This window comes from Crinia signifera, chromosome 4 (assembly GCF_055691185.1).
Source record: "Crinia signifera chromosome 4, ASM5569118v1, whole genome shotgun sequence".
In the NCBI taxonomy this organism is placed as follows: Eukaryota; Metazoa; Chordata; class Amphibia; order Anura; family Myobatrachidae; genus Crinia; species Crinia signifera.
The window spans coordinates 33,984,354-33,998,899 of NC_139220.1; the positions used below are offsets into that span (position 1 = coordinate 33,984,354).

The window sequence follows — 14,546 nt, forward strand, 5'->3', positions numbered from 1 at the left end:
CAGTGACGGACGTTACTGACCAACATCTGTGCTCAATTTTTGGCGCAGGACCTTTTTTTTTTTTGTTTTTTAACCCCTTCAATTTTTTTTTTTTTTATTGGGATCAAATTCCTGTATAAAGTATTTTTTTTTTCTGCACTACATACACACTACACACTACACACCCCCCGGGTTGAAATAAAGTTTGTACCCCCCCCCTACACTATACACGTGTTGAAACATTTCACTACCAGTAACACAAAAATAAAAATGGCATCCCAAATGTCATCCCAGTCATCCAGAAGAATGTATTCAGCGGAGGAGGCATATGCCATGCTTGCCTCTGACTCTGACACAGCCAGTGATGCAAGCGGGGAATTTGAAGGATTCATCTTAAGCTCCTCTTCCTCCTCTAGTGATGAGGGACCCCCTCAAAGACGCCCCCGTAGAGCAGCTGAGACCCCCCCCCCCCAATAATTGATCTCGTATGGACCCCACCACCAGACAATTTTGAGCCCCAGGTTCCTGAGTTTTTGGCCATGCCAGGAATCCAATTTGATTCCACAGGTCTCAGAGAAATTGACTTTTTCAAATTAGTTTTCTCTGATGATTTTATAAATTTAATGGTGGACCAAACTAATTTATATGCCCAGCAGTTTATTGCTCAAAACCCCACGTCATCATTTGCTAGGTGGACCCCTGTAGATGCAGTAGAGATGATGACGTTTTGGGGTCTGGTGTTTCATATGGGCATAGTAAAAAAGCCAGAAATTAGGCAATATTGGAGTACAGATGTTCTGTACAGCACCCCATTTTACCGTATGGCCATGACCCGGGCTCGATTTGAGACGATCCTTAAATTTTTGCATTACAACGATAATGCACAGTGCCCACCCAGAGATGATCCCACCTTTGACCGGCTATTCAAAGTCAGGCCGGTCATTGATCATTTCAGTGCCAAATTTGAAGAGATGTACATCCCAGATAAATTCATTTGCATAGACGAGTCCCTTATACATTTTAAAGGAAGGGTTAAATTCCGCCAGTACCTTCCCAGTAAGAGGGCAAGGTATGGCATAAAAATGTATAAGCTGTGTGAAAGCACCTCAGGGTACACTCACAGGTTTAGGGTATATGAAGGGAAGGATTCAAGAATTGAACCGCCAGAATGCCCCCCCTCCCTCGTAGGTGTTAGTGGAAAAATTGTCTGGGATTTAGTGCACCCCTTCCTGGATAAAGGTTATCACCTCTATGTGGATAACTTTTACACTAGCATCCCCCTGTTTAAGGCCCTTGGTTCAAGAGGTACAGCAGCTTGCGGTACTGTGCGCAAGAACCAAAGAGGCCTCCCAAAAACGCACATTGCCCAAGTAATGAGAAGGGGTGAAAGCAGGGGAATATGCACCGAAAATATGTTGTTGGTCAAATATAAGGACAAGAGGGATGTCCTTATACTGACAACAATTCACGGAGACAGTACCACCTCCGTCCCTGTACGAGGTACCAGTACCCACACCTCAAAACCTAATTGTATCCTGGATTACAATAGGTACATGGGCGGAGTGGATCTTTCAGATCAGGTACTGAAGCCGTACAGTGCCCTGCGGAAAACAAAAATCTGGTACAAGAAGCTGGCCGTGTATATCATCCAGATGGCACTGTATAACGCTTACGTGCTATTCCGTTCTACCGGCCAGAGGGGGACATTTATGCACTTTCAAGAGGATGTCATAAAGGGCCTAATATTTGGGAACCAGCAGGCAGAGGGCCCCAGTACTTCTAGTACTGGCCCCCGTATTGTACCAGGGCAGCATTTTCCTGATGAAATCCCCTCCACTGGAAAAAAGGGCAGGACACAAAAAAGGTGCAAAGTTTGCTATAAAAAGGGAATAAGAAAGCAAACTATTTTCCAGTGTGACACTTGCCCCGACAAACCCGGCCTATGTATAAAGGAGTGTTTTAAAATATACCACACATCTATGGATTATTAGGTTCATAATTTCACCGTGCTTCGGGGGTCTTGCTGATGCCACATAGCACCCACCATTCATTCCACCAGAATCTGAGCCGCAAAATCCAAAAAACACTCCTTCCCTTCTGAGTCCTGCCATGCACCCAACTGGTATTTTTTGGTCACATGTGAGGCATTGCCGTACTCGGGAGAAATTGGGGCACAGATTTTGGGGTGCTTTTTCTCCTTCATACCTTCTGAAAATGAAAAATTTTGAGCCAGAACTGCATTTTTGTGTAAAAAAAAAAATGTAATTTTTCATTTTCACTGCCCAGTTGTATCAAAATTGGTGAAACCCCTGGGGGTTTGAAATGTACACTATACCCCTAGATGAATTCACTGAGGGGTGTAGTTTGCAAAATGGGGTCACTTGTGGGGGGGTTCCACTGTATTGGTGCTTTGGGGGTCTTGCTAATGCGACATAGCACCCACCAACATTCCACCAGAATTTGTGCTGCAAAATCCAAATATCACTCCTTCCCTTCTGAGTCCTGCCACTTTTTGGTCACACATGAGGCATTACCGTACTCGGGAGAAATTGGGGCACAGATTTTGGGGTGCTTTTTCTCCTTCATACCTTCTGAAAATGAAAAATTTTGAGCCAGAACTGCATTTTTGTGTAAAAAAATTTAATTTTTCATTTTCACTGCCCAGTTGTATCAAAATTGGTGAAACCCCTGGGGGTTTGAAATGTACACTATACCCCTAGATGAATTCCCTGAGGGGTGTAGTTTGCAAAATGGGGTCACTTGTGGGGGGGTTCCACTGTATTGGTGCTTCGGGGGTCTTGCTAATGCGACATAGCACCCACCAACATTCCACCAGAATCTGAGCTGCAAAATCCAAAAATCACTCCTTCCCTTCTGAGTCCTGCCATGCACCCAAATGGTATTTTTTGGTCACATGTGAGGCATTGCCGTACTCGGGAGAAATTGGGGCACAGATTTTGGGGTGCTTTTTCTCCTTCATACCTTCTGAAAATGAAAAATTTTGAGCCAGAACTGCATTTTTGTGTAAAAAAAATGTAATTTTTTATTTTCACTGCCCAGTTGTATCAAAATTGGTGAAACCCCTGGGGGTTTGAAATGTACAGTATACCCCTAGATGAATTCCCTGAGGGGTGTAGTTTGCAAAATGGGGTCACTTGTGGGGGGGTTCCACTGTATTGGTGCTTGGGGGGTCTTGCTAATGCGACATAGCACCCACCATATTCCACCAGAATCTGAGCTGCAAAATCCAAAAATCACTCCTTCCCTTCTGAGTCCTGCCATGCACCCAAATGGTATTTTTTGGTCACATGTGAGGCATTGCCGTACTCGGGAGAAATTGGGGCACAGATTTTGGGGTGCTTTTTCTCCTTCATACCTTCTGAAAATGAAAAATTTTGAGCCAGAACTGCATTTTTGTGTAAAAAAAAAAATGTAATTTTTCATTTTCACTGCCCAGTTGTATCAAAATTGGTGAAACCCCTGGGGGTTTGAAATGTACACTATACCCCTAGATGAATTCCCTGAGGGGTGTAGTTTGCAAAATGGGGTCACTTGTGGGGGGGTTCCTAACTTTTAGCATCTTATGGTGCCTAGAAACCTACATGGTGCCTAAAAAATAATCTCATAAAAAGGAGGCTCCAAAATCAAGTAGGTGCTCCTTCTATTATGAAGCCTGTGGTTTGGTCAACGTGCACACTAGGGCCACATATAGGATATTTATGAAAACAAAAGAATTGGGGGAATCAATTTTTAGTCACATTTCTCTAGTAAAATCTACTGTGTTCCTTAGAAAAATGTATTAAAATTGCAAATCTGCAAAAAAAATGAAATTTTGAAATTTCACCTACACTTTGTTTTAACTCCTGTGAAACACCTAAAGGGTTAACAAACTTCCAAAATGCTGTTTTGAATACTGTGAGGGGTGCAGTTTTTGAAATGGCATCATTTATGGGGGTGTCTCACATACAAGTCCCTCAAAGTCACATCAGAACTGAACTGGTCCCTAAAAAAAAAAATCAGTGTTTGAAATTTTCTTGAAAAATTGAGAATTTGCTATTCATATTGTAAGCCTCCAAGTGTCCAAAAAAATTAAAAGGAAGTTGAAATAATGATGGAAACATAAAGTAGACATATGGTCTATGTTAGTTATTAACTATTTTGAGTGGTATGATTATTTGTCTCACAAGCAGAAAATTTAACATTTTGCAAATTGCTAAATTTTCCATTTTTTTACGACATTTTGGTATTTTTCACAAAAAAACACAGACTGTATCGACCCAAATTTACCACTAATTTGAAGTACAATGTGTCACGAAAAAACAATCTCAAAATCACTGGGATAAGTAAAAGCAAAAAAAAAAGTTATCCCCACTTAAGTGATACATGTCAGATTTGAAAAAAAGGGCTCTGTCAGGAAGGCAAAAACTGGCTCTGTCAGGAAGGGGTTAAAGGCCCCATACACCAGAACAACCAGCTCTAAAAGCACATACGATCCACTTATAAAGCTGACGAATGCAGTACATCCTATCTGAGGGCCGACCACTCGACCCGCGCATCATCGTTCTGGTGTATGGCGGCCTTAAGCTTGCAGCGGCCACACAAGCAAGCTGTAGAGAGAAAGGACGACCATAGAAAGTGGCAACACATGATGCATTATAGTCAAAGCAGTTTGTACATCAACTTAAAGCCTACAAGCCCTTATAAATACAAGAATACAGTAATAATACCATGAACTTTACCCCCAAGACACAGATAGGGAGAGCATGTGGAACAAGGAAATGCAGGAGGTATTGTGGGGAGACTGTTCTATGGCCAGTGCACCTGTAGGTATGCCTGATTACTTACTCTAAGAACCAGCTTCTTATATTTTTCAGAGAGGTCTACTTTCACTGTCTTTTCCTGAAAAACTAGAGGGGTTCTGGCACATTGTTCTACCATGGTGTTAGCATCCTCCGCCTTCTCCATTTCAATAAATGCCTACAAAAGCAAAACAAAGACTATCACTCACTTCACATGTACGAATCACAAGCCAAACAAATATATGGTCAAAAAAAAAAAATTGGTCTTCCTACATATATGTGAATTTACCTGGTTCTTCATTCTCATTAATATATACGTTTTCACTTTTCCATATGCCTCGGCCAGCTTTATGACAGCAGTGTCAGAATAGCCAGAATGGGGTAAGCTGCTGAGATGTACAACACGACCAGCATCAAATCTGTGGTCAGGCCTCCCATCCGGTTTCTTAATGGTTTAACAAAAAGAAAGTACAATTAGTAAAAAAAAAAAAAAAAAGCCAGAAACTCATCAATTCTCAGATCAATCCTAAAGATTAGGATGGTCAGATTAAGCAGGGAACAAAGTTCTAGGTGGGCGAATCAATGCTAAACAAGATTATCTGAACTTTCAATAAAGGGGGGGGGGGGGGGGGGGGTGTTATTGGGGACAGGTTTTAGTCCAAGGTCTGTTTTCAATGCGGCCAGCGAGGGGGTTAAACGGCGGGATCGATGAAAACCAGCTATGGAAACCTTGATGTTTAACCCCCTTGCCGGCCGCTCACCCTATTCTATATTCCGGGGAAATACACGCTGTCACAGGGGATTCTCCCAAACAGCGAGGCTCTGTACATCTGCAAGATGTAACTGGTCGCGAATGGGTAACGCAGGTCACTGGCTTCTTCAAAGCCGAAAAAAAAGGAATAGCGAGGTTTGTAGCCTTCTTTAGATCACTAAAGGCCCCCTACGCTGGAGTGTGTTTGACATCGGATCCGATGCACGGTCCCGTGTGCATCTGACCCATTCAGGTGGTCAGACCTGCTGAACACAAGATCAGAATCGGACTCATCATGGGCACATTGCGGGTCCTTTTCAGCAACCACGATGTATCGAATCCAATAGATCCTTTGTGTAGCTCTGGACTTGGAAGCCAGTAGGAACAGTTACTGAGCGCAGTCTGGTGACAATGGGAACGTCGGTAACAGAACATTGTATAAGGCAAATGACAACAGAAGTAGGACCTCGTCCAAATAAATACCTTAATACGCTTATATTTCTGAGACAGGTGGACTCGAACGCTCTTTCCAAGCACAGTAGCTGGATGAGTACTGTAGTAATCCACGACAGCCATAGCATCCTGAGGGGTGGACATCTCAATGAAAACCTGTGGACGGGAGAAAGGAGAAATGACACGTTACTGTTACGGACTTTGTGCTCTAACATCCAGCACCAGTCATTATACAGCAAAATAATTCAATTAACAATTATACAAAATATATATATACACAATATACATGCGTCAGTCACCCTTGATAGATTGTTTAACAAGTCCCTTTGATATATTCAATCACCGCTGCTGGGGTTTTGCCACTCGAGTGGGAGAACACAAGAACTGATGCCAGGCAGTATTCTACTTTATTACAGCTCGTTCATATTCTTATACACAAAACAACATACTTGTGACACACACCAGCCAGCCAGCCCTGGGCTGGCTGCATACATTAATCTTCCCCCAAGGGAGGAGCCACAGACTAAAGATTGGTTTTGCATAAGAACGTGCACTCCATCGTGTAACATATGGGATGCTCCTTCCCGTAACTAATTAGACTGTCGCCCCCTATAGTTACAACCCTTTGGATTGCTTCTCATGTCCTTGGGCAGTTAGAATACAGTTTAAGTTAGCAGGAGGACCATGAAGCAGAACAGTCCTCCTCACTGGTCCCACAGCCCCGGTGCCCAAGAGTCTGTATTTGGCTGCTTTGTGTAAGCCACAAGCTTTGAGAAGAAGGCAGAGGAGATACACAAACTATAGTAAGATATAGCGCGCACGCATGTACACGCGTACGTACCTCATTCTTCTCATTTAAAATCAAATGGTTGGTGATCACACCAAACGGCTCTGCAAGACTCAGAAGCTCGTACTTCAAGTTCTTTCCTCGCTCGAAGTCCATTATATGAACCACTCTGCCGGTTCCCTGCTTAGGAGAGGAAAATAACATTTGAAGCATAAATGTATAAAAAAAATAAAATAAAAAACACATTGTGTGTACTTTTAATAAGCCCGTTATTTCTATTTGCGTGTGCACAGCCACTGGCACCACTATTATGTTAAGTCATTTTGAAGGGCTGGGTGCTAGTACAAATATAAAACATTATACAAACACACCACCAGTTATCCGGCACCTCTTTCACGTCAGGTGCCGGGGTGAAGTTAGGCTGCATGAGGTCTCAGGCTGTGGGCGGCTGTAAAATGGCTCAATAAGTCCATGGGGTACAGTTAGACGGGGGAGGGTACTCAGGCTGTGGATGTTTAGGTGCTGCAGGAGGGAGATTAGAGTTTAGTTAGTGGGGATGGGAGGGAAAGCTGTAGGGATGTACCACCGATAACCCTTCATAATTGATAATCCGGCACAGTGCTGGAACCAAGGATGCCGGATTATCAACGGTCTACTTACATAGTTACATAGTAGGTAAGGCTGAAAAAAGACTTGCGTCCATCTAGTTCAACCTGGATCCATTGCTGATTTGGTTGGTTCTGGTATTTTACAGACAAATTATATTTCTTATTTGTACCCATGGATGTTTTTCTCCAGTAAATGTTTGTCCAACTTTGCCTTGAACGCATTTAATGAGCCAGCCATTACCACCTCTCTGGGAAGAGAGTTCCAGAGTTTGACTGTTCTGACCGTAAAGAAATTCTTTCTATTAGCTGAATGAAATCTTTTTTCTTCTAATCTATACTCATGCCCTCGCGTCCTAGATTCCTTTCTAGTAGAAAATAGGGTGTGTGACAGTTCCTTATATTGGCCCTTGATATACTTGTACATGTTGAGCATGTCCCCCCTTAAACGTCTCTTTTCTAATGTAAATAGTCCCAAATTGCTTAATCTCTCCCCGTAGCTTAAATTCTCCATTCCCCTAATAAGCTTTGTTGCTCGCCTTTGGACTTTTTCTAATTCTATGATGTCCTTTTTATAGTGTGGGGCCCAGAACTGTACTCCGTACTCTAGGTGAGGTCTCACCAATGCTTTATATAGTGGCATAATTACCCTTGAGTCCCTAGTTTCCATTCCCCTCTTAATACATGCCAGAATTTTGTTGGCCTTTTTTGTAGCTACATTACAATGGGCACTACATCCTAGATTGCTGTCTATTTGGACTCCTAGATCCTTTTCAAGTATGGAATTACCCAGTTCCTCTCCGCTAAGGTTGTAACTTGCACACTGGTTGTGTCTCCCAAGGTGCATAACCTTACATTTATCTACATTGAACCTCATCTTCCATTTTTTTGCCCACTCATCTAGAATTGCAAGATCATTTTGAAGCATGGTGACATCTTCTGGTGATTTGATGACTTTGCTAAGTTTTGTATCGTCCGCAAAGATGGATACATTGCTGAGTAACCCTATCCCAATATCGTTAATAAAAATGTTAAACAAAATGGGCCCCAAAACCGAACCCTGGGGCACGCCACTTAGTACCGGTATCATATCTGATACGGCACCATTCACAACCACTCTTTGTTCTCTATTACATAGCCAATTCCCTACCCATCTGCAGATATTTTCACCCAATCCTAGGTTCTCCATTTTATTAATCAATCTCTTGTGTGGGACAGTATCAAATGCTTTAGCAAAATCTAGGAAAATCACATCTACAGCATTTCCATTATCAAGGTTTTTGCTAACCTCTTCATAGAACCCTAGTAGATTAGTTTGGCATGAACGATTTTTCACGAACCCATGTTGGTTAGTACTGAGTAGAAGGTGATGATCTAAATATTCCTGGATACCATCCCTTAAAAATCCTTCAAATAGTTTACCCACAATTGATGTTAAACTAACGGGTCTGTAATTAGCGGGATCTTCCTTTTTTCCTTTTTTGAATATTGGCACTACCTCTGCTATTCTCCAATCTTTTGGTACTATACCTGACGATAGTGACTTGCTAAAGATATAATGTAGGGGGGTAGCTAGTTCATCCCTTAATTCCATTAATACCCTCGGATGAATCCCATCTGGCCCTGGTGACTTATTTGTTTTGAGTTTGCTTAGCCTCAGTATTAATTCTTTCGGCGTGAAATCCACAATGAGATCTGGCTTATTTGTCCCGTTTGTGGTAAATGTTCGTTCCACAGTCTGCTCTCCCTTAGTAAATACTGATGAGAAGAACTCATTTAACAGTTTTGCTTTTCCCTTGTCCTCAGTAACACTTTTTCCACTAGTATCAGTTAATGGGCCTATGTTTTCCTTAATTAAACGTTTACTATTTATGTATTTAAAAAATTTCTTTGGGTTGTTTTTGCTTTCAGTGGCTATGCACTCTTCATATAATATTTTAGCTGCTTTGATTACCCCTTTACAAGTTTTGTTTGATTCTTTGTATTTTGCGAATGCCTCCTCATTCAAGTTATTTTTATAGAATTTAAAGGCTCTGGTTTTATTGTTGATAGCTGACCTTACTTCTTTGTCCAACCATGGTGGCTTTTTTTTGTTGAATTTACCTTTAGTTACTTTAGGAATGTATTCAATAGTTAGTGAATCAAGCACCTTTTTTAGAGTATCCCACATTTCCTCTGCATTTTTTCCCTCCATAACCGTTTCCCACCCAATTCCTGTTAGGGCTTCCCTAAATAATTCAAAGTTCGCTTTTCTGAAGTTTAGTATTTTTGCAGTTCCTTTTTGATGTAATTTACTGAAGTGGATTTCCAGTGAAACCATATTGTGATCACTATTCCCTAATTGTTCAATTACTTTTGTGTTTGAAACTAAGTCTGTGTTATTTGTTAATACTAAGTCCAAGAGCGCCTCATCACGAGTTGGAGTTTCTACCGTTTGTGTAATAAACTGGTCTTTAAGTAAGCTTAAGAACCCATTGCTTCTTGCTGATTTACCTGTTTCGTTTTCCCAATCAATGTCGGGTAAATTAAAATCCCCCATAATTAATACCTGACCCTGATTTGATGCTTGTTTGATTTGGTTTAAAAGAAGAGACTCTTCCCTTTCATTTATATTTGGTGGTCTATAGCATACCCCTATTATAAATTTGTACAACATTAAAGGGGAAAGTATGTACCCCCTGCCTAAATATAATGGACCATAATTGTATAATGTTTCTTGCACAAGCTGTATGCACCATAAAAACATAGATGGGGGTGTAATGTAGTAGCCTTTGAATTGCAGGCAGTCAGCCCGGCGTTTTAAAGTTGCAAGCTAATAAAGAATAAAACTCGCAGATTACCGGCTTGCTACCTGGGTTGGATAACCATGTCAGTCGACCCAGGGACCACTATACACTGAGGGGCAACTAGGCAATAACCCGGGTTATCTTGGCAGCATAGAGGGGTATTAGCAGTCCATTAAGTTGTGCAGTAAGCTCTGAAATGACACAAGAACAGATGGACTTACCGGTCTATTCTGCATGTATCTCGGACCAGGCATATCTTCATTACCTGCAGATTTAAAAAGGTTAAAAAAAAAAAAAAAACACACGTTACAACCATTACAAATAATAAGCTCTGATGCACATGGACAAAATACAGACTAAAGTCGGGAACTGGAATTCATGGGGAATTCGGATGGCCCAGCGTAATCCTGAAGGAGGAAGGGGGCGGGGCTGGCTAAAAGGCCACTATACAAAAAACTTTGAAACTCAAAAAGGGGAAATTATATAAGCTCTAAAAAGTGAAAACAAACATATGTAAAACTATACACCTCTATTATACATCCAAAAACATTTAATAACTTCACACAAATACAGAAAACTGATCAAAACGGCAATTTACAGCATACAGCAGAGGTGGCCAAACCGGTCTTCAAGATCTACCAACAGTTCATGTATATCAGGAAACGAATGCTGCAGGTTTTGAAAATGTGACAAAGAAGAAAAATACAAAGAAGCGGCGCTGTGACCACATTGAATCAAAAACACAATTTTACCAAATGAGTAATTTTATGTAATAAAAATGAGAATGGTTATCTCTTAGTACATGTTAAAAAACATAATAAAGGAACATATATAACATATACAATAATGGCTTAAAAAGCAAGGATTATACTCACGATAATACCTTTTCTTCGGAATACTTCATGGCAGCCATTACATTGGGTTCATCCCTCTCTCCTCTCCGATTAGACAGGTAGTTTTTTTCCCCAGGATCCAGCCCCTCCTCTATATAATCTGGCACCTCCCCATTGACCATAGTCTTTGACTGTCTCCGTCCTGATCCTAGGGAAAAAACACAAATAGGGAGGGCAACAAATTTTTTGGGCTGCCATGAAGTATTCCGAAGAAAAGGTATTATCGTGAGTATAATCCTTGCTTTCTCCTTCATACTTCATGGCAGCCATTACATTGGGATGTACCAAAGCAGTAAGGTGGGTTATACTATACCTCAAGCCAAGACTTGCTTAAGAATTTCACTTCCGAAATTAGGACTTGAGACATCCAAAGCATAATGTTTGGAGAAGGTATGCAAGGAAGACCAGGTGGCTGCTTGACAAATCTCCCTAGCCGAAACTTTGGCCTCTCTTGCCCATGAAAACTGCCATTGCCCTTGTTGAGTGAGCCTTAATACCCTCTGGAACTTCACGACCAACTTTCTTGTAAGTGAATGCAATTACTTCTTTTAGCCACCTTGACATTGATTGCTTTGACGGAGCCAATCCTTTCTTCGCCCCCTGGGGAATCACGAATAATGCTTCTGACTTCCTGAACCCCGCTGTCCTGTGCAGATATATCTTGATAGCCCTCAAGACATCTAATGTATGCAATTTTTCCTCTTTCTTCGTCAGAGGATTTTGGAAAAAACAAGGCAAAATAATTTCTTGGCTTAAAATAAATGAGGAAACCACCTTGGGTAGGAAGGACGGTCTGGTCCTCAGTACCACCCGATCCGGGAAAATCTTCAAATACTGTTCTTTAATACACAGTGCATGAATCTCTCCCACTCTCTTCGCTGAAGTTATTGCTACTAAAAACAACATTTTCCACGTTAGGAATTTTAACTTAGCTCTGTCCAACGGCTCAAACGGAGCCTCCATAAGTCCATTCAAGACTAAGTTAAGATCCCACTGGGGGACTATTGACCTAACCCTAGGTCGAATTTTCTTAATAGCTTGACAAAATCTTTTAATTAAACTATGCTCTGCTAGTTTCTTGTCCAGTAGAACACTCAGCGCCGAGATCTGAACCTTGAGTGTAGACACCGAAAGCCCTTTGTTAAGCCCATCACAAAGGAACTGTAACACTTGTGGTATGTTCGCTCTAGGGAAATTGAATTTGCCTTTTGACCATGTCGCGAACACTCGCCATATTCTATAGTAAACCTCCGATGATACCTTCTACCTTGCTTGGAGAAGTACCTCTATAACTTCTGGGGATAAATTTTTGTCTCTCAACTGTCGCCTTTCAATTTCCAGGCCGCTAAATTCAATTTGTGAGGTTCTTGACAATTGACTGGGCCCTGCCTGAGCAAATCTTGAGTCACCGGAAGAAATACTGGGCCTGCAAATCACCATGCTCTCTAACATGGGGAACCAAGCCCTCCTTGGCCAGTAGGGCAGTATGGCTATGACTTGGACCCCCTCCGTTCTGACCTTCCACAATGTTCTGTGAATGAGAGAAATTGGAGGAAACACGTACCCCAGTTGAAACTCCCATCTCTGAGACAGGGCGTCCACTCCACTTGACCCCCAAGTCGGGTATCGAGAGTAGAATTGTGGAAGCTTCTTGTTGACTGCTGAAGCCATGAGATCCACCTCTGGCTGACCGAATTGCTCCACTATTCTCTGGAAAACTGAATCCTTCAGTTCCCATTCGCCTGGAACCACGCTTGTGCGACTCAGATAGTCTGCGAGCTGATTGTCCTCCCCCAGTACATGCAATGCTGATACTGACAGCAGATTCTCCTCGGCCCAACACATGATGTTTCATACTTCTTCTAAGAGCACGTGACTCTGTGTACCTCCTTGTCTGTTAACATAAGAGACGGTAGTAGCGTTGCCCGAGAAAATGCGCAGGTGCGCACCCTTGATATCTTCGCTGAAGAATCTTATCGCTTTCCACACGGCTCTTAGTTCCTTGTGATTGGAGGAAAACTTTGACTCGTGGGGAGACCATAGACCTTGACATGTTTTGCCCAGACCATGAGCCCCCCAACCCATGGCGCTGGCGTCTGTGGTGATCACCCTGTAACGGGGGCTTGCTAGTGAGGACTTTCTTGGCATTAGCTGATCGGCTTCCCACCAAACTAGAGAATCTTTCACTGAATCTGGAATTCTTATTCTTCTTTCCAGCGGCACTAGCCTTTTTGTGTAACCCAGAAGGAACCACTGCAGAGGCCTCATCCTCCATCTGGCCCATGGGACTATGTCCACCGTAGATGCCATCATACCCAAAAGGCTCATTGCTGACCTGAGTGGTATGCGATCCTCCTCGTATATCCTCGAGATTAGTTGTTGGATCTTTTCGCACCTCTTTATGGACAGGGACATTTGGAATTGTACAGTGTCCACCAGAACCCCTAAAAACTGAAGACTCTGTGTTGGCTTCAAACAGCTTTTCTCCCAATTCACCAGCCACCCGTGATCCTGAAGAAACTGAACGGTGTAATCTCTTGCTGCTATAACCTCTTCTTCTGATGGTGCCACAATCAATAGATCGTCGAGATATGCCCATATCATGACTTTCTTCTTTCTCAGTTCTTCTATCAATACCACTAGAACCTTGGTAAAGACCCGTGGTGACGAGGTGAGGCCGAAGGGCAGGCAAGTGAACTGGTAATGATCGTGACCTATGCAGAATCTCAGATATTTTCTGTCGTGTGGGGAAATGGGAATATGGAAGTAGGCGTCTCTTAAGTCGATGGAGACCATATAATCGTTCTTTCTTATTCCCATCAGAATAGACTTTGTAGTCTCCATGTGAAACTTTCTTTTCCTTATGCGTAAATTTAATTTTCTTAAATCTAATATAGTTCTGTAACCTCCAGAACTTTTGCTGACGATGAAGAGACGGGAATAAAAACCGGACCTTTTCTCTTCGTCTGGGACTTTCACCACTGCTCCTGATGTGATGAGTCCTTTTAAACTTAAATTTAGAGCTTCCCTTTCTATCTTCGAAACTGGGAGCTCTGAAACACAAAACTTTGCCACTCTTGGCTTCGACATGAATTCCAGATGACAGCCAGTCTTGACCACCTCCAGAACCCATCTGTCTCGGACGGTTTGTTCCCAGATGCGAGCGAAACCCAACAGCCTTCCTGCTACCGGGGCTTGCTCCACCATGGGACCACCGTCACTGCTTTTGTGTGGTTCCAGAATTTTCCCCTTTTTTCTTGATGTATTGTCGAAAAAAGGCTCTGGATGTACCTTGAGCGTATCTATCCCGGACCGACCTGCCTGGCCTGTCTATACGCCTGTCTAGAAGAAAATAAGGAAAACCTCCCTCTTCTATCCTGTGGCAATCTTACTGATTTACCACCTGACATTCTTTGAATCATCTGATCCAGACGACTGCCGAAAAGGAAAGCACCCTCATAAGGCAACGTTGCCAGTTTGTTCTTTGAATGGG

At 42.3% G+C, this 14,546-nt stretch overlaps 1 protein-coding gene across 3 annotated transcripts in view; it reads right to left on the reverse strand.

Moving 5' to 3' along the window:
• The window catches only part of LOC146073931 (matrin-3-like), a 42,541-nt gene that overhangs the window by 9,178 nt on the left and 18,817 nt on the right, over window positions 1–14,546 (reverse strand). For 2 of the 3 annotated variants that reach the window (XM_083181515.1, XM_083181513.1), the window contains exons 6-10: window positions 10,382–10,425; window positions 6,824–6,952; window positions 6,013–6,138; window positions 5,068–5,223; window positions 4,825–4,956 (exon numbers count right to left, since the gene is read on the reverse strand). In XM_083181515.1, the coding sequence (XP_083037641.1) occupies window positions 4,825–4,956; window positions 5,068–5,223; window positions 6,013–6,138; window positions 6,824–6,952; window positions 10,382–10,425 (587 nt within the window). The remainder of the gene's footprint in view (window positions 1–4,824; window positions 4,957–5,067; window positions 5,224–6,012; window positions 6,139–6,823; window positions 6,953–10,381; window positions 10,426–14,546) is intronic. The other variant, XM_083181514.1, reaches the window with a different exon arrangement.